At 40.9% G+C, this 23,168-nt stretch overlaps 1 protein-coding gene across 1 annotated transcript in view; it reads right to left on the bottom strand.

The window, feature by feature from the left end:
- FBLN5 (fibulin 5) overlaps nt 1-21,666 on the bottom strand; it is a 45,367-nt gene extending 23,701 nt beyond the window's left edge. Inside the window, exons 1-4 of the mRNA XM_053946390.1 lie at nt 21,367-21,666; nt 19,200-19,254; nt 16,733-16,784; nt 15,328-15,570 (exon numbers count right to left, since the gene is read on the bottom strand). Coding sequence (XP_053802365.1) covers nt 15,328-15,570; nt 16,733-16,784; nt 19,200-19,254; nt 21,367-21,458 — 442 coding nt within the window. The 5' untranslated portion in view covers nt 21,459-21,666. The remainder of the gene's footprint in view (nt 1-15,327; nt 15,571-16,732; nt 16,785-19,199; nt 19,255-21,366) is intronic.
- Between the last annotated feature and the right edge of the window lie 1,502 nt (nt 21,667-23,168).

Raw genomic sequence — 23,168 nt, 5'->3', positions numbered from 1 at the left:
CATGATATGAAATATCTCAGGCAAGAATCTCTAGAGAAGGCTTATAAAATTTTACAGAAGAGGAGTGGAACTATTAATAGTGAAGAAGTGAGTTTTCTATGGTTGAGTTGTATATTTTCTCTGCATTACTATGGCTTCATTTAAAAAGACCCTGAAAGAAAGAATATATCAAAAATATAGGTGTTTAAAGCATTATTTATAAAGCTTTTAAACATGTCGGTGAAATGCTATTGGCTTCTCCTCCAACAAAATTTTTCAAAGAACATGTGAGAACTCAAAGCAGAGAACTGCTATTCCCACTTTTGTTCCCTGGGGAGCTTTGAGAAATCTCGAGCACAAATAGTCCAGCCAGCTGGTTTAGCCAACTGGTGGTCAGTTTACATTTCCTCTAATAAGTGAACTTCTTGACCGTACATTTTAACTGAGTCATTAAGAGCTCCTTTTCCAAGTGTTTTGGCAATCTAGAGAGGTCTGGGACTGTGAATAAACTACAATAACTAGTAAAGAAGAGAACAATCTGACTTTTAATATAACAGAAGAAATTGATCAAAATGGATCCAGAAATTAAAGCCACAGTGAAAACAATGGGATACAAATATCCACCTGCAGGTTTTTAACAGAAACTTTTATTGGAAGGACTGCTTCTTCCACTAAAATGCAGCCACTTTAGATGTGCAATGTCAAGTGTGTTGTGCAAAGAACTGAAAAAACAAGTGAGATTCTAAGTGAGAAATATATACATACCCATAGAGAAAATTCAGTATTAATGCTGTAGTCACTCTGACAGGATAACTTGAAATCTTCATTATATATGAAAAGAAGACAACAAGGGATCTCTGTCATGGGATATCATGATAGAGATCCCTTGTATGGGATTTGTCACTAACTGATCTCTCACAAAAGCTTCAGCAATAATCACCAGCATCTCATTCAGTAAAGGACTGGATTCAAAACCGCTTGGCTTGAGCTGATGCAAGGAGGCACCAGCTGGAGGTGGCATGGCTGTAGATTGCCTCATGTCACTTGGGACTGCGTGAGTCAAACACACATATAATGGGCACTTTGACTTTCTCCAACAGGCCAACACCTTACTCCCTTGACATAGCCATTAAACCAGGAAAAAGAGCCTGGCTTGCAGAATGTGTGTCTGGAAGTTCCTACAGTGAAGTAGAAACAATTACCAGAAATGCAGGATTTTTTTCTCAGATTTTCAGTGAAATGAATCTTCAGTTTCATGGAGAGAAAATTCAGTCTAGACTATTCAGATCAAGACTTCTGTTTTATACCAGGATCAATACAGAGGAACAAGATCTGCCCTTATCTCAATTGATTTATTGATTGACAGGTGGGGGACAGGACTCCTGCAAATGTTAGACAACTTTTATTAGAAATTTTCTTTGATGCAGTTTCAGCCTCACCTCTTGTCCTGCTTGGGAGTTTTGCAACAATCTAGAACCTGGTCATGGTCCTGCTCAAAATTGGCAGTTTTTGGGGTTAAACAAAACACAACTTTCTGCCTCTAAAGGCTCAGCACATCTCCATTGAGATCTTGCTATATCAGAATTCCCCAAATCTTGAAATTTTCTGTATTAATTTAGGCCCTACAGGTAACTGAAAGGGATTACTGAGACAGAGAGGGAGAGAGTGAAAAAGCCCTCTGAGATGAAACACCTCTTTTTCCAGGGAGCCATGAACTGAGAGTAAGGAGAGCAGGAAAACTGCCAGTAGACATCCACATCACACACTAATTGGAACAAAGTAAACCTCCCATATCCACACAGTTTTCATTTATCCAGGACAGTTTGCAACTCAGTTGGCTGGAGGCAATTTTTGGAACATTGCAAGAAAATGTGGTTCAAGCATTATAAAGCAGTGAATGCCAAATCTGAGTTAAAGCCAGTTATTTGAGGAGGGCTTATAGGCATTTTCCAATGATCACCACCACTGAAATAAATAAATAGATGGCTTGCTATGTATACACTCAGGGGGGAATGTTGCCCAACATTCATAGCTCTTTGCTATTAAGAGTAATGAGGACACAGCTGTCTGAGTCTGGAAGCCAGTATTTGCAGAGATTTTTCTTCTCCACTGGCTTTATTCCACTACCCATTCTTTGCTTATAAAAGAGCCCAAAAGGTCCTAACATTTATACAAGAATTACCTTAGCTTTGTGGCACTTTTGAGATTGTTATAAAACATGCTGACATATGGATGGACTTGAAACTGAGATGAAATATGAAAAACAATTTTCTCCCCTGATAAGGTCCCCAGTGCCCTTAGTGCCAAGCATAACACTCTCTTTAGTCAATCATGACAGCTTCTGGAGCAGTTGGCAGGAGTTGCTGCCATGGGCAGAGACCTGAAGGTCTCCCTTCTTAAAAAGGACCTCTAATTCTCACTGCAGACCCTGGGGTTGTGATGTGAGTTTTGAGTCACACTTAACTGGTCGGCTCTACAGAACCTCCAAAGCAAATATAAAAGCACCTCACTCCATTCAAAGACCTTACAGCACTTTAAAATCAGTGCTAAAACTCATAATCCATGTGACAAAGAGAATATCACTTTAATTTTATGGCAGCCTTCAATATATTAAAGACTTGAACCAGTATCAGACACAGGCTACTGCACTTCAGTCACTGCAGTTTCAGAACCATGGTACAAGGCATGTTGAAGTTGGCTTCTGTAAGTCATCTGGTCTCAGCCTCCACTCAAAGCAGGGACAATTCAAGCAGGCTGCTCAGGGCCTTTCAGTTGAAATTCTCCAAGGGTACAACCTTTAGCTACAAAGCTACAAAGTTTTTGAACCCCTGTTCCAGTGTTTGATCACCTTCACTGTGATAACATTTCTCCTGATAGCTAATAAGAATTTTCCATGTTGCAACTTTTGCTCATTCCTGTCCACATGCATCTCTGAGATGGATCTGGCTTCATCTTCTCTACACACTCACATTAGACAGTGGAAGGCAGCAAGCAGTACAATTCCCTCATAAGTCTTATGTTCTTAAGGCAGGTTAAATCCAGTTCTCTCAACCTCTCCTTGTATGATGTGTGCCGCCACCCTCTGACCACCGCAGCGGTCCTCTGCTGCATATCTTCAGTGTGCCCAGGTCTTTTTCATGCCAGGAAATCATAATGATTGGGAGAATTGGGTGCCTATGAAGGCAACAGAAATTGACTGCACCTTGAATTCTCCCCTGGAGGTAGTTAAGAGAAAATAATTAAAATGTGAAGCTTTGCTTAATTTAGTAGCAACTGTTGAGGTTGGTGAACCATTTCATTGGATGCTGAACAAACACAAAACCAGACTGCACTACTCACACATTCAGATCTGCACTCATTTGTCCCAGGATCTCCAAGGTAAGCCTACCTTCCTTATACCAGAACTCAGAAATTCCTGACTAGCGATACAAGCTGACAGGACTGGCCACATGGCCAGTGTCACAGGCAGTCCCACCAGCTCTCACATTATCCATGAAAGCTCAGAAAGACACATGTTCACACTGAACATTCCAAAGCCAAAACAGTTCATTTTCAAGTGGCCTGGCCTGAAAAAAACCTCTCTGTTCTCTTTGGGTAATTAAAAAATGAAAAATAAATAAATAAACAAACAGAAGAGACAATGTTCGAACCAGCAGGAACATTTAATCTCTGTGATTTTTCCTGGAGCAAACTCCTGCTTTTACTTTCTAGAAGGTACATCCCAGTGAATTTTCCATCATGTGGGCCTGCTGTACAGTAAAGTTAATTTACATTTTTTTCTTTATCATAGTACATTCTTTTATTAACCCTTATTGCCACAAGGTCTCAGGTCATACTGAGTCATGCAAGGGAGCAGCTTCATTTTAGAAGGCACAGTCTCCATGACAGAAGAGGGCTTAGCAAATTCTTAGCATGATTAGCATTCAACAATTCATAGTCTTTCTAATCATCTCCAATCAGATACTGCAGACAATGTTTAGTTTAGCATTTCATGTCCCTCCCCAGGTCAAAGGGAATGAACCATGGATAGATTGTGATTTTTGTGGAGCAGAATATGACAGTATTTTGTATCTAGATGATGAACATCACTTACCAGCTCCAGAATGCATGTGACCTGCTGGGCCATTAATAGATATACTGCAAATTGTCAGCCACTCATTATCTTTAGAGGTATTCTCTAGTCTGTGTAGGACACACCTCTGCCATAGTTCTCTGGACTCAAATCTATATGTGGGCTTATTGTCTGAGAAACATGGAGATAATTTTTTTATTTCTTTCAGTTAAATTCATGGGCAGTGTTTGAAGTCTTATGTGCAACCATGTAAAGTTCTCTATGTACAACTCTGTAAAGTTCTCTTATACCTCTTTTCATCTATGACTAGTTAAACCTCTTGAAAATGTTAATGGGAAAAAATTTTGTCCCAAAATGCAATGTACCACCTAAAAAACATAATCCAGGTTTTACAGAACTGAATCTTCAAACGGCACTGATTAGTGGGGAAAAGCACCTCCTTTCTGAAGTTGGCATGCTACAGTCATGAGTGCATGAAATCAACTGATAGCTGTCAATGCACAAGTCTGGTCTATTCCATCACAAAGTCAGCCCTGCTTTTAATTAAAATAATTTCAATCTGCTTCTGAAATAAAGCTCCAGATGCAGTGCTTAGTGAATTGCTGGCAGTGAGTGTTGTATATATTGCTGGAGTCTACCTCTGAAGAACAGGAGCATGATCCAAGGCTGCTCCAGCCTATGCTGGGTTTGGGATTCCCCACAGGGTTTGCAATAGCAGGAAATTAGCAGCATGCTATGGCTTTCGGATCACATCTCCTCTCCCTGGCCTGGTTCCTGCTCCAGGATTAAGGAGTGGCAGTCTGGCAAAGAGACTCTGCACTGCTCCAAGATTCCTCCTTTGGAAAGGGGATGTCAGGCTACTCGTTCAAGCTATCGCAGCTTTGCGTTGCTCAGCCACAGTGACAATAAATGTTGTTGAATGGGTGGAGGCTCTTAGCCGTGCTATGAGCTCTTCTCTGCAGAGTTAGATAAAGCATGCTGATTTCTTTTGTGCCTCTGTTCACGCTAGAAGCTGGAGATATATCAAAGGACTCAAAAGTACAGCAAACCACACCTGACAATATCCATTGCGCCCCCAACTTGTGTGAGACTCTTTCTTGGTAAAAATTTTTCCAGGCAGCTTTTAAATGATTCTACTGTTACATTTTGTACTATTCCTCCACTACAACATACCTAGTGTGTTCTTGTATAACTTGATACACTGCAGTGCCATAAAGGGCTTTATTATGTTCAGTCTGAAAGTAATTTTCCTTCCTTTCAGCAAATTATACCCTATTCAGCAATAATCATTCTTTTGTACCACCCACCATACAAACTTTTACTTCTGTCATTTACAGTTCCAATTACTGTCATCTTATCCTAAGTTTTACAATACACTTTACTCTTTTAATCAAAGTCAGCCTCAATAATGGCCCCAACTTAGTGCTGCTCTATACTGAAATTTCCATAAACTTGTCTACATTTATCTGGTAGTAAAATACTTACACCCAATGTCAGTAGGTTGGAGCCATTCTCAACAGAACATTCTGAAGTATTGTTTGCTCTCTGTTATGGAATGAGAAGTCTTAGTAACACTGCCAGAAACTGCCTAATGCTACGCTGCTCTTGATGTCACTGCCTTCTATTGATCATCTTCCACCAGATAACCCTGTGTTAGGTCATCTTTTCAACTACTGCTGGGTTCCAGTCCCTTAATTTCCTGATCACAATTGTACCTTTCCTAGACTTCTGTGTATTACTGATTATACAATCTTCCCATTCAGTGTTTCCTACAGATATGTTGGTTGTACTACAAAGCCAATTAATGCCTTTAATCCAACCAGCAATTTACCGACTCACAAGTTAATACTTCATTTACTTAGGGGGCTGAATGGAAAACAAAAATTTTACTCTAAAAAAAAAAAAAAGAAAAAAAAAAAGAAAAAAAAGCAAGAGCAAAATATTATTAAAAAAGCAGATGTTAAAATTATTTTGTGGAAAAAAAACCAAAAGGAAACCAAAATCAAACAACACAGTCTCAGACTAAGTAGTAGATTGTGGATGCTTTCAGACCCTGCAAGTTTATGGTGCATTCTTCTCCCTCTCCTCCTAGATTCTCCCTGTTTAGCTGAAGCACTTCTTTTATTTTCAGTATCTGAATGCTTCATGGATACAAACAGATTTATTCTCACTGTAGTAGCATGTAACTGACGTAGAGCTAATACATAGAAAAAGCAAGAAAATTTTCCAGATGGACTTAGGAGTTTGTATCTTCAAACTTGCAGATGCTTAAGAGAAGACACCATTCACACCCCAACTTTCAGAAAATGCTAAAGGTCTCTTCCTGAAAACCCAGACGCCTCCAGGGTTTCCAGATGATTGCTTGGATATTGAGATTCCTCAGAGAAGTAGTCAGTTCTGGAAGCAATATTGAGCAAAGAAGTCTGAGGTTGTACTGCCAGCCCATGACAAAGGCTGCAGACCAGACTAATGGGCATTTATACACTGAACTCCCATGGAGGATGTAGGTCAGTGAAAGCAGGGGACTTAACCAAGCTTCAGGGACCTGGGCCTGCATTTCAGCTGTCCTGACACCAATACTACTGCCTATCCTGTGCACCATCCTTCTCCTCACACTGCAGTGTGGTCTTATACCACAGAGCACCTGCAACCATGAGTTACAGTTGAAAGAAGAGAAGGTTTTGCTAGTGTTAAAAATGAAGATGGATTTCAGCACATCTTGTCATCCCTAAGGGGCAGAACATCTCAGAAAAGAGGCAGAATGCTGAAAAAATTGCCCTGAACTGGGCTGGTTGTAATACACATTTATAGTCTAGTAGCTTTATTTTCTTTGAAAAATTCTCTCATGTCATTGAAGTAGTAAAATGGGAAGGCAGAGAACTGGCAGATTAAGGGGTCGGACTATGTTAAACTCCATGCAACATCTTACTCCAGGCAGCTCTTCCATTTCTGTGTGGCAGCTCTGTCATGGGTCTGGTGTTTTAGGGACAGGACAAAGGAACAGTGCCAGCACATTATCACTTTCTATAGAGTCTGGCAAAACATATGGTCCATTTGGCTGATTTATACTGGCAAAGAAGAGAATTCATATTTTCTATATATTTTGGCCTAACATCTATATTGTGACATATAACCATGGCCAATTTCAGGCTGGAACCAAATGAAAAGAAACAAGACTGACCCAAAACATATAAGGGAGAGGCCAAGAAAAACAGTGACTTTTAAGTAATTGAGAACACTGCCATCTCTAGGCATTGTGGGTGATGCAAATATATGCAAAAATTGACAGAGGCCTGAGTAGAGTGCTGGTGCTATGAAGGGCACTGAAATAAATCAGCCTTCCAGGTGAGGAGAGACTATCACATACTGAATTCTGCACATTATGCCACAGGAAGGTAAAGAAAGTGCCACTCATAGGAAAATGAGAGAAAGACAAGCCAAAGAGCTGACAGACTGGGGCAGGGTACTCATGACACCTGTCAGTTTTCCAGCACTGTTAAGTGATTTGATTTGCTTTTAAGCCCTGGAATTGTCTAGTTGGTGGGACTGTCTTGCATGACAGCTATTCCATAAAGGAAAGCTCATGAAATCTACCCCAGAGCAGATAGAGCTAATTGATACATAGTGGCCTTAACTGATTTGGCACTGCTGAAATCCCTGGAAGCAAGACATAATAGAGGCAAGGCAGCAACAAAGCCCCACATATCAAACCACTGCTGGCAGTGAGTCTAAGGAATCACTCTGGGATTAATGGCAGGGTGCGAGCCCTGCCCTGGCCAGCACATGCCAGGGGATATGGCAGGCTGGGCATGATTACTGCTCCTCTGAATTGAGTCAGATGTAACCTCCTGCCAACCAGCTCTGGGTGACAACTGAAGTCTGTGTATTGTTTGGCTCAGAGCCTGGTGACCAATAACCCCCATTTCAGAGACCAAACATAACGGAGGCCATTAAACCAGAGTATCAATTGAACTTCTTTTCCTTGCATACCCTTTCCCTCTGTAGTCTACAGATCTCAAGGGAGATGAGATTCCTGGGTTCTTGCCACTTTGTATACCAAAGTATCATACAGTTCCAAGAAAGAGGGAAAATTGAAACACATGATGTGATAGAGAGGTCACAGTCTAGAAAGATTTCAATATTCCTGTGTCTGGACTGTAGTCTGCACATCCAACAAGACATGGACACTGTCCCTTCTGTGCTTATGCCCCTTTTCTGCACACAAACTCATAATGTTTTTTTTGTAACATTACCCGTTCTCATTCAGCTGTTCCCCTCAGTATACCACTGTGCTTCCCTCCTGGCTCACAGCTCAGTAAAAAAGAAACTAGAAAACATTCAATCACTCCCAAACAGCAGATGCACACTTCCACAGACAGAATCAGTTTAGCTCAAGGTAAAGTTGAAACCAAATTCAAACACTCCTGGTGGTCACAATTTTTAATCATAAGATGATGATCTGACCACCTGTCTATCCTGACCTCGAAATGACAAGGAATGCCACAAAATCTAGGAAATCCTTATTGTGGTATCAGTGTTTTAGCAGGAGAAAAATATGGTACCTGACTGATCTTATGGTCTTACTGACCACAAAATGCTTAAGGTTGAATTCAAGACAGCTTAAGTTAAACCTAATCAATTCACTACAATAACTTCTGCTTTAAGATCTTCACCAAAGTCAATAGAGACTCTAATCATGGTCTAAGTGTTTTTGTCTCCAGTTGTTGTCCATCTACCCACCCAGCATGACTGTAGTTCATTCAAGATCAGTTGTGGCTATACTGTAGTTGTATTTATTCTGTTTTCACTTTTCACATCATCACACATAAATACAGTCAGTGAGTGGTGCTTGAAAGGCACTGACATGCAGAATGATGGGCTTGCTCCTGCTATTACACTTTGGATACTCAGGAGCCGGCTAGTTTTCATTCCAGTGAAGAGTGCCCGTTTGCTTAATAACATGCCAGCATTATTGGCTTGCATGTTATATTTCTTGGTTCAATTCTACCCATTCCTTTGTTAGTAGTAGAAGTTTCACAAATAAATGAAGCACTTGCCTGTGCTTTAACTACCAGACTGTGTTCCTCCCACACTGCACTTAGGGAGGAATGAAAGCAGGAACAAGCCAAGCCACAGAAGGCTCAGTTTACCGTGCTACAGATCGATATGTACAGCAGCTTTTTCTATCAAGCTGACTTCTCTACTACAAATGGATTAACTTCAGTGAAAAACAGCATTTCGACCCTCATTCCCCATGGTAAGCTGGACAGGATACTTTTACTGATGGTCAAATTTCTGTAGGAATGACTCTACTGATGCACCCTACTGTAGTGGCTGGATGAGTCTTGCCTTTCCTCAGCCCCTGCCCATTCTCTGTGCTGGTGCAATGATTTCCTGAGGGAGGAAGGAGCTCTGACTGTTTTCAGATGTACCTTTTAACCCGTGATTATTTTATAGTTAACTCGTGATTATCTTTATGGAGATTGTTGGGATTGTGAATAGATCAGACCATCAGATCAGAAGCACAGAAGTTGGATCTAAAAGATTTATAGTTATGTTTGTCTGGAGCTGTATAAAGTGGGTTTATCCAATGGGGCAGGATTATGTTAAGTATGTCTGTACTCCAGGATGTAAACGATCCTTCTTTCATTACTCTCCTGACTTATGGTCTTGAACCTTAATGTACATAGTTTGTATTTTCCACATGTTTATTTTACCTGGGTTGTCTAGTTTCATTACATTAAACAATCAAGGGGAAACCAACTTGAGTTGTGCTAAAACATGAAACAAATACAGCATAAGTAGAAGACAATTGAAAAACTCCAGGATCAAACAGATACTGAAAGATTTTGTAGCACAGATATTCCTTGAAGCAAATTGGAGATACAGATAAAGGGCTTGGACTTTCCCTCTTCTCTGATCTATGCAGAAACATAGATAAAACTGGCCACAGAATTCCAGCCAGGTTAGTGCACTGGCGTCGTGGCTTAGGAATGTTATTTTCCAATTTAGTACTTCCACTAAAAAAACCACAAACTGCTCCCCCCCCCCCCCCCCACTCCTACTGGAGGCACAAAAGGCATCACAGGTTGAGATAAGAACAATTTACTGGAAACAGCAATGAGATAAGAAAATGAACAATAACAGCAATAATATTAATGATAAAAGTGTACAGAAGAGAGTGATTCACATGCAAAGATTCTCATTGCAGCCTGGACAATAAACAACCCTGGATGAATTTTCTCAGCTGGAAGGAACCCCTTCTTCCTGGAAGACACAGTCCCTTTGCCCACCCCCATGACATGAGGGGGTATAGAATAACTTCTGGGTCCTGGCCATGCCCCCTCCAGCTACTGCAAAAAATGAACCCTGTCCTGGCTGGAACCAGGACAGTTGGGGAAGTAACTGTTATCCAAATGTCTCACCTTGAGCTTCACTGCTGTAGAATTATTAAACTGGACCCTTTTCTCTTGTTTGTGTGTCTTTACATGATACTTGCCTGGAAGTCACCTCCCCACCTATCATTCCCTTGTGAAATTAATCTTGGTATCATCCTGAAAATTAATATTATTTCACTTTAGCCCCAAAATATCCAGTACAAAATCACAGAATCACAGAATCATTTGTTGGAAAGGATCTCTGAGACCATCGAGTGCAAGCTTTGACTATGTTGTCCCCTAGACCATGGTACTGAGTGCCATGTCCAGGTATTTCTTGACCACTTCCGGGGATGGTGACTCCAGGAATGGCATGCCTTATGGCAAAGCTGGGAACTGAACACAAACTCCTCCAACCCAAGCCTTAGCCACCAGCCATAAACTCTTGAGATGCTTGAGAGGAAACTTTCCCATTGCTATGGCAGCATGAGGTCTCAATTCACGTTTCCTCCTACAAAGCCCATCAGGAAAACCATACTACAAGTAAAAGCTACATATCATGGCCCTTAATTTAATCAGGAACTGTCAACAATTACCTATACTTTCAGAAGTCTGAGCTCAGCCTCTTGTTCTCATGTAATCTTTCCTTCTTTTTCTGGTTAATTTGGACATGATGGCAGTCATTTCCTAACAGGGATCATGCATAACCTTCAGGAACTGGCCATCTGGAGCAGCAAAAGAGATTGTCTCACAGACCAAGAGGAAAAGGGAAAGTCACAGAGCTGAACCAAATAGGGTTAAAAAAGGAAATAGTGGGAGTGGATTCTGTTTTTATTTTCTTTATACAAACCATTGTAAGGCATAATCTCCTTGCTGCATTTCCCTACTTTTCTTCCTCCTGTTTCTATATGCACAGAGAGGTCACTAGGAAAGTCATTAGGAAGAGGCAGCCTGGCTTGATGGCTAAGCCATTGGATAAGGAACTCTGGGCTCTATCCCAGCACAGCCATGAGCCTGATGCAAGACCTGGGCACCTCCTTTCAGTTCTCTGTCTCTTCATTTCCGTCCTCTTTCCCCACACAGGAACATCTGGTTCCTTCATTTTGCTTGAAAACTCATCTAGACATAGGCTGCTCTTAATGAGGTTGGGCACAAGGCAGGCTTGGATGTGGGGTTTAGGTATGCTTGCAGTATAAATGATAATGATCTAAAACCCATCTGTGCAAAACTCCTTGAAGGAAGGAGTTTAACTCCACAAATGTAGGACTGGGGACCCATAGGTGGGGAATGTAGGAGGTCCTGCCAATCTCTGAGAAACGAGGAAAGCTGAAGCAGTAACTACTGCACAAATGGGGCATGAAAACCAATTCTCTCTTGCACTTGGAGACAGCATCCTTCCATTTCCTTCTTCCTTTACCTTTTGCTTTAAAAATAGCATGTTTTGTTGTTTTTTTTTTTTAAATTACCTCCTCTGCCCTCCTCCCTTCTCTCTGTATCTAGGTCATACTCATCTCACCTTGTGCTTGTACTTTTCCTAGCATTTATCTCTGTCTTTGAAGTCTGCTTTCTCTGAACTCTCTATTCAACCCTTTCCAACTCCATCATCTCCTCACATTGTGAGTTTGCATTAATTGGAGAGAAAGCAATAATAAGAGCCCACCCAGTACAGTTCTTTCCACAATGCCCAGAAGGATCTGTGTTTGAGGCATGTTTTGAATATCATTGTAAATCAGGAAACAGCAAGGTGGAGTGAAAGGAAACTGGAAAGAGCTCTCAGCTTACGAATGTATAATGTAAGAACACAGGCCCTCACTCCAGTAATCTGGAGCCAACAGTTACTAGACCAAGTTCCTTGTGCAAAAAGTCATTATTATGACTAACCCATTCTGTATTTATAGAGAAGTAATGTTAGAAGACAAACAGTTCACACAGTGCTCTTGCACTAGATGTTCTTTGCTTTTTCCTGTATGTGGTCTTTTATTCCAACATTAATTGTGGTTATAAATCATTCCCAACCTGCTTTGGAATGATTTATAAAAACTCTATGTTGTTGAAAACACAGACCACTTACATAAACAGAATATAAAGCACTCAGCAACTCCAGGGGTAAAAAATACCACGTATTAGGAATCAAACCCACAGAAGACTTAAGAAGTAATTATCATTAAAACATTTCTCTGTCTGCTGTCACAAATGGCTACAGGTACTTCTGCAGCACACAGAGGACACTGGACTGAGCAAAGCCATCACAGACAGGTGTCTTTGAGAGGCACTTGACCCAGGAAAATTTTGTTTTCATAAAGGACAAGATCTGGAGATGAAAGAATCTTGGCAAGACTGAGTGGTGACCAGGATAGGAAAGGGTTGTGGACACTTTACCACTGTCTGTGACCATCCAGGCCAGAAAGGATGAGGCCAAAAAGCTTGAAAGGGAGAAGAATAGATAATATCTCTTGTTTTGCTGCATGGAAATATATCAGCCCCACGAGGGGGAATGTTATGTGAACAGCCAGGGGTACACATTCCCTTGAGAGCCAAGGAATGCGGGGCCTTGGCAGGCAGGCCAGGTGCCAGACTGGGACAGAGCAACCTTCTTGCAGTCTCCCTACATTTTGTTGAGTGGTAGAAAAAAAAAATAGAAAGAGCTTCTTAAAACTCACACAACTTTCAGATCAAATTTTTGTCCTGTTTCACTTTGGAAGTCTCTTGAACAACCTCAGTGCTTCAACTCTCCCAGTCTCCCAGAAAATGCTCCTGTATTTAATAAGCTGTTTTGACTGAAATTCAAAGTGAAAGTAAAGATTTCTGTTGTCCTAGCAGTAGAAAATGTGACCCTGATCTGTAACTCCATATCTGACCAGACAAAAATGTGTACTCTGTTAAAATCTGCAGATTGCTCAGACACATTGGCACAAGAGCTATGGTTCTCCTGCTGTCAATAGCAGAAAATCTCATTATCTCTAATGGAAATACCTTTGACTAATTTTATTTGGAAAGACGGTGCTAGAGGGTGGTGTCTGAACACCAACATAACAAACCTGTTACATAGTGGCTCAGCTACTGGGCAAAATTACTTCTAGTTCATTCTTTTCAACCATTCCACCATAAAATTAGCCCTTGGAGTGCTTTGTAGCCTAAGAACATGCTGAATATGGACAAGGACATAAGCACAGAGCAACTGAAATACCATTAACATGAGTGATGCTTATTGGCTTATGGAGGCCATGATACTGTGGGTCAGACTTTCTTGAATGACCTGGGTAAAATTTTGGTTGCTCCTGAGGAGCCTGCCAAGGTTTCCTGATGTCTTTCCTCCAAGGACTTCAAGCACAGCGCTGCACATAACCCTGTTAACCGCTCCCGGAATCCTGACGCACACAGGTATAACAATAAATACTGCATCAAGGTAGTGAATGTCTCCAGAGAATTTCATTAAATAAAAAATGAAATCTAACCCAGCAGAGACCCCTGACAGGTCTTGTTTTCCTTTAGTTTTGTTTTTCTTCCTTTGTCACGTCATCTACAAAAATTCAAATCTGATGTAGACTTATAAAACTGCTCCCAGCTTGCTGTGGTGCTCAACTGGCAGCCTGTCCTTTCCCATGCATTCTCATTAATGTCTCTCATCACTAAACTTTCTTTACAATTAAATCCCAAATATTTGAAAGTTAAAATGACAGAAGTGAAGAGCCCTGAGTGGAAAAAAAATATTAGTCCTCCCATTTCTGTCAGCATAGATAGGAACATGTGTGCCCTTTGGAGGCTGGAAAGTTCACCGTAAAAGTTTCCTAAATTTTCCTGTTTTGATTTTTCTGGTTTGCATGGAGCAGACCAGACAGTATAATTCAGAGGTTTCATTTCAGCACTTCTTTTCTACTAACTACCCCATTTACTGAATCATTTACAGCAAAGTGAGCAAAATGAAAACACTCCTAGAAATCTACAAATCAGTAGATAAAATAACAGGTTGATCAATTTGCTAAAATTGATGAAAAGGACTAGAGGCCATTTTCAAAGAATCAGATAGTAAAAATGCTTATTTTACAACAAACTCTTCAGTGATCCTAGGATTAAAAATCTCCTCAAAAACCTCCAGGGTTTATGATTTTCCTTTTTTTTTTTTTTTAATTTTCCAGTCAGTATTACTATGAGTGCTGGTTAGAAAATATATTTTCCCCACCTTGGAAAGGACAATGATTCAAATACAAAAAATGTGTCCCAAATGTTAGCTGAATTTAACTCTAGAGTTTCAAAGCTCCTGTGAAGCTCTTGTTGTCTCCTCAGTAGGGCAACAAAGAAAGTGCATCATCTGCAACCAAGTCTCACCAGAAATTTCAGACATTAGGGCAGAATAAGCCCAAAAGACAAGTCAGTTCTAGCTCTTGTGTTTTTCTGCAGCAGTTTTGAAGTAAGTGCTGTTCCTTAGTCTAAAGAGAGGCAAAACTGTCTGTTGAAAGCTCATGGCTTCTCTGGTTTAGGCTTTTTTTCTTGTCAAAGACCAGCTCACATACAGCCAAGAGATGAACGAAATTTCCCCACCTAACACTTCAAATGAAGGGCCACCTTCTCTCTCATGGACACAATCATAAGCATAAAAGTCATGCTTTTGATGCACTGACAAATCACCTGCCATCAGATGGTTGTTTATCTCATAAAAACATTACTTCTTTCATGAAAGTGGCTTTCCTGCTTAAATGATAGGACTGAATCATATCTTAGTTTGCATTGAATAATGATGACATGAAACATACAGCTCGCATCCTTAAAAAAAATTTGACTTCAAAATACTGGGCTTGACTGCAGCATTAACTGAAGGACAACTGCAGGACAGTTGTTCCTGCAATGTCAGGCAAGCTTCAATATAAATGAAAATCTAGAAGAACGATTTCTACGACTTACCAGCACACTGATTGTTCTCATCCAGCTGGAAACCAAAGCGGCACATGAGAGGCCGGGTAACAGTGGGGTAGTTGGGAACGGGGCCGGGTGCTGGGGGCGGAGGGTAAACGTTGGAGTAGGGGCTCAGGTACGGTGATCGGTACACCGGGTTTGTTCGGGGCACGCATAAATAGCCACCGTTCTGGTTGACACACACCATGTCTCCTCTGCAGGCCTCAGGAATAGTCCGACATTCATCAATATCTGCAACGAAATTGCGAAGGTTTAAAGAGTGATTGCTCCTTAATGGGACCTATCAAAAAACAGTTAACATGTTTTTTGCAAAACGTTACAAAAAAAAAAATAATATTCTCCATCAAAAAGGCTAATCCTTCCTTGTGGAGCCTCAATTTGAAGTTAGATAGTACTAAAACAGGAAACATCCCTTATATTCAACATACCCAGTGATCTACTCGTTTTACTCTACTATTAGAGGATAGAGGGAGAGGACAAGGCCTGCTTCACTATTCCATAGAAGTTTGGTTTAAACAGTGATTTACACATGGCTGCAGCATGCTACTGCCTGCTCCTGCTGGAGGGTCTGTCCAAACCACAACATGCAGATCAGGATTTCAGAAACTGATGGTTTGGTCTGCCCAGCTGTGAAATTTGGATCCTGCTTTGGAAGTCTCGAGTTCCCTCCCTCTGAGTTAGGGATGCTTGGATCTGGGGACACAGTTCAGGCCTCTTTCTTGCTTTGTTTGAGATTGTTGCTGAATTAAATTTAGAAAGATACAACTAGTTTAGCCCAAATTGAGCATTCCCCGGTTCTTGGGCCACAGAAACAGTAGGCTATAGCAGGGCAAACAATCTGCTGCAGGTTTTCCCCTTTCTGTTTGAGTGACTTTATTGCAAGTAGAAGATGCTGCCCTGGAGACTGCCATTGACAAAAAGATGCTACTGGGCAAAGTGCAGATTTCCTTACACTACCTCAACTCAGTTTACTTGGAGTTTCAGTTTCTGAGAATGGAATACTTTATTTGAGCCTACAGGTGGAGACAGGCAACAAAGACAATAAATCCTGAGTTTGAAGGAGAAAGAGAAGGAGGGTGAAGAGCCCTCATCCTTTGGCAGCTACACTGAGGTCCTATCAAAATGCATCATTGTTGTTTGAGTAGCTCTGACAGCCTCCTGTTAGTATCTCAACAATGTCAAAGATCAGTGCTATGTAAAGACACATACACACACAGACACACATATTTATATATACACATATTTTTTGTATATACATGCATACAAACACACATATTTGTCACACAGTAAGAACTTTCCATCTAAAACATAGTAAGAGCAACACAGTGTTAACTCAATAAATTCAGGATTTCTGAACCCAAATTTAAATATATTGGTTTAATTGAAGTCCTACCTAAGCATTGCCCAGAGGCACGGTCCAGGTCAAACCCATTAGTGCATTGCTGCTAAAATGAGAGAAAAAAGGACACTCAGTGATGGTGAAATAAGAGGTTTGCAGAATCAAATGCTCATCTGGATTATTACGATTGATACAATCGTTCAGCACGATACAGTACATCAAAATAAAGTCCCTTCCCCAAAGGACAGCCAGCAAGCCATGAACGCGAGGCCTCAGCACAGGTTCCAGCCCCTTAGCTCAGGAGTGGCACCCTCAGGTGATGGCAGTGTCAGGCTGTTCCTCTGCCCAGGGGTCACCAAGGTGTTATGAGTACAGGGGTACAATGTGTTATGAGTTGTTAGCACAGAATTAGAGCCTTCTAGTTTGGGGTCTTGTTTTTGCCAGAACAGGGGGGTTCATCTCAAGGTACTTGTTACATCTCTCACAGGCTCCCCAGGCAGCCCATTCAGCACACAACACGTCAGGCATTGACTGATCCAGAGCCATAGTGGAAACATAACAAGCTTAAAAAAATAAGGCTCTTCTTGTCCACCAAACCTTGTAATTTTTAGAGGATAAATCTTTATACAACATGTTATAGGCATTCGAGGTTACTGGAAGCCTTGTTCCTTCCTGTTCTGTGGTGTTAGTCATTATCAGGGCTGAAGCCTTGAGTCTTCAGTACCTCCTCAGTGACCTCAGCATCTCTAAACTGGTGAAAGTCCTGGTGATAGTGCTTTCAAAGCCTGTTAAAATGATTCCCTGCTCTTCCTAGTTTTTGACTGGGCCTCCAGCAATTTAGCAAGGGACCAAGCAATTGACACAAGCACAAGATCTTCCAGTAAATAGGTTGTACTAGGCAATGTAAGCAAGAGATATCCAGGAAACAGGAACCACTGAAGCAACCAGAGGGCAGAGGGACAGAATGTGTTCAAGATTCTTCCTTTTTTGTTGTTTCTTAATGATAAAGACACTTATTTTTTGACTTTATGGAAGAAATAAGTGGAAGAGTAAAGTACTTGATGATTTTGGAAAAGTAGTAAGTTGTAGATGGGAGACAGAAGGTTAGAGGGGTGAGTCAGTGGAAGTGGGTCATTGCAGGAACCAGGGACAGGACATGAAGTGAAAAACATGGCACTGTTTGGACTGCACCTGCCACTTGCACATATGAATACACAAAACCACTGCTAGAAGTGTCAGACAAGTATGGAGGAATTCTGCCTTCATTTGTTTTGGCATTCCAAGATGTTTTGGTATCATGTTGTGGAAAACCAAGAGAGTCTAATGGGAGAATGTATAATCACCCTCATGTTTTAAAGAATGTATGTTCTCTACCTTTTGCTCTTCTTTTTGTGTACATACACTACACCTAGGTTAGCTGGAAAAGCTGAAATAGTTGTTAACAAAATAATTTTGTTTTGGTCAAAAAATGATGATTCAGAAACACTGCAACTGCTGTAGAACTGGTTTCAACAACTTTCTAGAACTTTATTCTAGAAAAGATTCCAATATTGTCAAAATTACCAGTTTCAGTGTCTTCAGAAATATTGCTGTTGTTTCAGCTTCAAGTTGCTTTTTAAAATAACTTCAAAAATTAATTTATGCTACAAGATGTTTTTATAAAGATTCTAGTGTAAACAATATTTTTTAAATTATAAAAACAAACCCTTAAAGACATCTCAAAAATTCTCCAGGGGCATGAAAAGCATTTCCCATACAGATCCAATAATCACCAGAATATTAATAAGCATGACTTGTGCAGGAAATTTTCAATGTAATAGAAGAAAAACAGCTACATTTCAGAGGCTTTTGGCAAAGGTATTTAGAAACACAGCTCTGGACTCCGAATATATCTGGACTATCAACTAGAAATCCAAACAACGTGCCTTTAGGAACAGTTTCTCCTGATTTAAAGTTACTTGGAGCCTGAGCACACAAAGAACTAATGATTCTGCTATTTCAAGAACTGGACTGCTTTACTTCCACCCTCTTGAACAGAAATGGGTTTGGGCATAAGTGAAAATGAAAACTGGGATACAGTCATTTAGGATCACAGTCCAAAATGAAACAGTCTTAAGACTTGATCCTGCTAGACACAGAAAAGATGTATTATATGAATGAATTTTCCAAATATGGATGTTTCTCACAATAGAACTGAGCAGTCTCTGGTTTCATGGGAGAGTTTTTCTTATTTCCTGTTCCAGAAGTGTTCAGTTTAGAGGCAGAATCAGATTTTCAGTGAGGTCCAGGTTTCTGGATATTTTGCTGAGCTGGCAAGGATGAGTCAATAAGCTCAATCCATGTTCAACTCCAGAATCTTGCTGGCTCCAAGTTCTCCCCTCTAAACCCTTAGACCACACAACTTCCTTTCCATGTAAACCCCAGACCACAGAGCTTCCTATCCACCTGCTAGCCAGTTAAGTTTCATGCCATATAGCACTTAGTACAAAGCAGTACACACATCTCTGCATGCACCTCTCACCTGTGCTTTTCCAGGGCTTGAAAGGCAGACAGCCAGTGTGAAAGCAGTCAGTATCCTGTAATGCGCATAGAAAATAGGCTGAAAACCTTCTGATATCCAGGCTTATTGCATAGAATTAAATACACATGGACAAATGAATTTCTAGTGACACTTCAGTGTATTCCGCAGTTTTGCTAACACGAATTTGGCCTTTGGAGAAGGAGTAATATAACTCCAGATAAGGGCCAGATAAGTCTCAGAGCCAGTGACTCTGATGGTACTATGGTTTTATGCAACTGGGATTGAAATCCAGTTGTATTGAAATTGTACATTTCTATGGGCTAATCTAATTTTTATGACACCCCCTGCAGCAGCTGTTGAATGAACAAGTGTGCAATATTCCATAAAGCAGTTTTCCCCCTCTCTGACACCTTTCTTTTGCAAAAATGAAAGCTCCTCTTGCACACTGTGCACGTTTTACAGATGGGTAAACCCAAGCAAGGCCCTGCCTAAGCTCACAGCGTGAAGTGTTGGCAGGGCTGCAGACATGTCACTCAGGAGGTCCTGAACCCAAGCCAGCTGCTCCAACCGCTAAACCGCATTTCATCCCCAGGAGGCTCTATCTGAGATGAATCCGTTTTCTTGGGGCCAGATTCCATCCCTTTACTCGGTCCTGAAGGAGACACACCGTGCCAGGTCACCAGCTACCAGAAGCTGTTATCTCCAATGGAGCCTTACCCAGGTATATCATCTTCACATCTAGTGCTCCCTACTGGGTCTCCCTCCACTGCAACTGAAAGATGAGGATCCCTCTCTAAAAGAGCCCTATGCCTGTTTTTGGAGCTCCTTACCTGGAGCATAAAAATTCTGGTCAAGTAACCTCCCACCTCCAAATATTTACTAACAGATAGAAAACCACGAAAGCACAGTCAGAAACTACTTTTTTCTAGGTCCTGTGGATTTCAGTATTTTGCTGCTGATTAATGTAAAACTTCCTAGTACCATTAGACCCACACCTTGCTTATCTTGGATTGTAATCCTAAATGGCAGTTGGATACAATACATTCCCACAAAACCAGTACAGGAAGCAGGGGATTTTTTAGGTAGCCTTAGTTCTGCTACCCATGTGAGCTGCCAACTTTCTCTCTTAGAGCTGTCCCTGATTTCCAGAGTGCAGACTGAGCTGCTGAGCAAGACCTACAAATGCATCAGACAAAACCACACATAATGACTGACACATTACAACAAATTTGACAAGCTCTGAAAAGTAAACATAAACCCTAAAATGGTTGTTCATAGTGGTATGGAGACAGATTGTGCTTGTTGGCAACTTTTGAGTGACAAGGAAAGGCAAATTCTGCACAGAGTTTTCCTTAGAGTCCAATGTAAAGCATTCAAACTACAATTTTATCCATTTAGGCTTACACTTAATTTATTGATTCCTCAGATCTTTCTGAAGATATTTTAAAATGTACATTTCTATAAAGACTGCATACTCATTTTGCATAGAGTGAGAAAAGCATTGGGAGAGAATACAACAGGTTATAGAAGAATACTGACACATGCAGCAACTGGGCTGTGCTGCACATTGCTGCAGGACAGTGCTCAATAACAAAATGCCCCATAAAACAGTCAGACAAAATGCAAACATTTTTAGACAGGCTTTAGTTTCCTTTGCTACAAGGTGATATATTCTTTCCTCTTGGTGGGGGAGTGACCTTACTGCCTCATATGTGTTCTGTCTGCACCATGATCTCAATTTGCTCGTTACTTTAGATCTAAAATCCCCTCAAGAATTATTAACAGACATGCAGCACAACCTATCAACACTACATGCAGCTGGTCACAGTAGCTTGCCCAGCAAGCAAAATATTTTAAACTAGTAATTAACTTCTGCAATAGTAACTAATTAACTTCAGTCAATCACTGTAGCCAGTGGGATCATTGCTGCTGCAGTTCAGCACTCCCGCAGATGCGCAGAGTGTAAGCACAGATCAAGAAGGAACTTGTCAGAGACAGCGCAGCTTTAATAACAGGCAGATCGTCTTTCCCCACCTCTGACCACTGAGATCCCATCTTTTGCAAATGGCTTTTGCAAGTGGATTGGCATAACATGTCCATGCCACAGCTATTTTCCACAAGTAGGTTTCCCGTCAGTAAGCAAAGAAGTTTCATGCACACCACTTACCTTCTTAATCCTTGCATGTCCAAAACCGTTGGGGAAAGGTGGAAAAAACCCAGAGTCTGTGCTGATGAATAACTAGAAAGTTTTCCAAACATTACCCTCTGCTAGCACTTCAGTTCCTCTGTCATTTATAGTCCAAAGAATGAAATGGCAAGTAATGGAGAAGATCGGGAGCCGTCTGTACCTCCTCAGACACTGGAGAGAATACAGAGAAAGCACCTGGTTTTGCTTAGTTCTCTTCTGTAATTCAGCATTAAACCAATTGGAGGAGGAATGTTAAAAATGAACACTTCATTTTCTAAGTATGTTAAACAATGCAAATGGGGGCCTCAGCCTGGGACAGCTGGTTTAGATTACAAAGCTCACCAACTGGCTAGACTCCTCACAACAACCTCGAGGAGCCTGCCAGGATAAAACACTAACAGCTTGAAGGAAAGCCTCTCCCGCTGCAAACTTCACAGTTAAATGTGCCTCAGAGCAGAGAGCACCGTTATTGGACAGAAACCCTTATCAAGGGACTGGAGAAGGGAAGGGATTGTTTTCCTTGCTCTGAGAACAAAAAAAAAAAAGTCAGGCTTTTTTGCACTCTAGCTGGTGTCCTGGACAATGAATATGCAACACTTGCAGCTCTGTGCCAATGGCATACTGATGAAAGGTCTGACCCTCTGGGAGGTGAATAACTCGAATTCATGATGATCACAGCTACAGGAACTATATTGCTTGGGGATTATTTGAAAACAGGAATAAACAAATTAAACACTCAGAGGAAAACAAATGGCTTGTCTGCAAACACTGGCTCTTTTTAAACTGACCCCATGCTTAAGGGAGTAGTTTGTGATATGAAATATTTCTTCAGGAAAAGCATAACTTGCAGATCTCCAGTTATGACTGAAGAGGAAGGAAATAAAGTACTTTTTCAGGTGTTTTGTAACTTTGCCACGGGCAGAGCTTTAGTAGGTCAAGAAGAACATTTATGGGATGTGAAAGGTAAGCAATCAGATGCAGCAAAGACTGTAGTAGATCCAAATATGAACACTGAAATTAAAGACAGATATGGACATTAAATAAGTACTTTGAATTTCTGTTGAGTGTCACATTTGAGAAAACCCTTTATTTCTAAGGAACCTGAAATTATTATCATACATCTCTGTGTAACAGATTGAGAAACAGAAGTACAGTTGATATAACAGATAATAATAAAATTTGCCACTAAGCATCGACATCCAGCTTGAGATACAAGGACTGAGCTGCTTTAGGGGTGCTGAGCCCCCACAAGTTGTATTGGAGCCAAAGGGAAGCTCAAGACCTCTGTATCTTATTAACTGGCTGTAATTGTCCAAATTACCTTTCAAAAATGACAGCACCAGAGGCTCCAGGCCATTTCTGACAGTTTGTCTCTCAGTGATTTGCTTGCATCACTTGTACTGCATGGAAAATTAAACACTCACCTGTAATCATTCAAACAGTGTCGATACATTTGCAGATAAACAAGAACCAATTTACTTACTTTAAATAAAGTTCCCAAAAGCCTAACAAAAACTCACACAAGGGACTTCTGAAGAAGCTGCTGGGCATGTTGTGAAGTTTTGTCATGGTTCAGAAAACAGGCAAGAGAGGATAGAAAGCAAAGACCAGGAAAATTTTCATTCTGGCAAATGTTTAACAGTGAGTATTCTCACTGCTCCATACCACCAGAGTTTCTCAATACACTCAAGAACCTGGAGAGCTTACAGATCTAAGAGTAGCAGTGCTTACTGTATGTTGGAAGTGTGAAAAATCTACTGAAACAATGAGAAACAGCTTTA

This window comes from Vidua chalybeata, chromosome 6 (genome assembly GCF_026979565.1).
Source record: "Vidua chalybeata isolate OUT-0048 chromosome 6, bVidCha1 merged haplotype, whole genome shotgun sequence".
NCBI classification, from domain to species: Eukaryota; Metazoa; Chordata; class Aves; order Passeriformes; family Viduidae; genus Vidua; species Vidua chalybeata.
The sequence above is the reverse complement of the archived record's forward strand: the minus strand, read 5'-3'. Positions and strand labels throughout refer to the sequence as shown.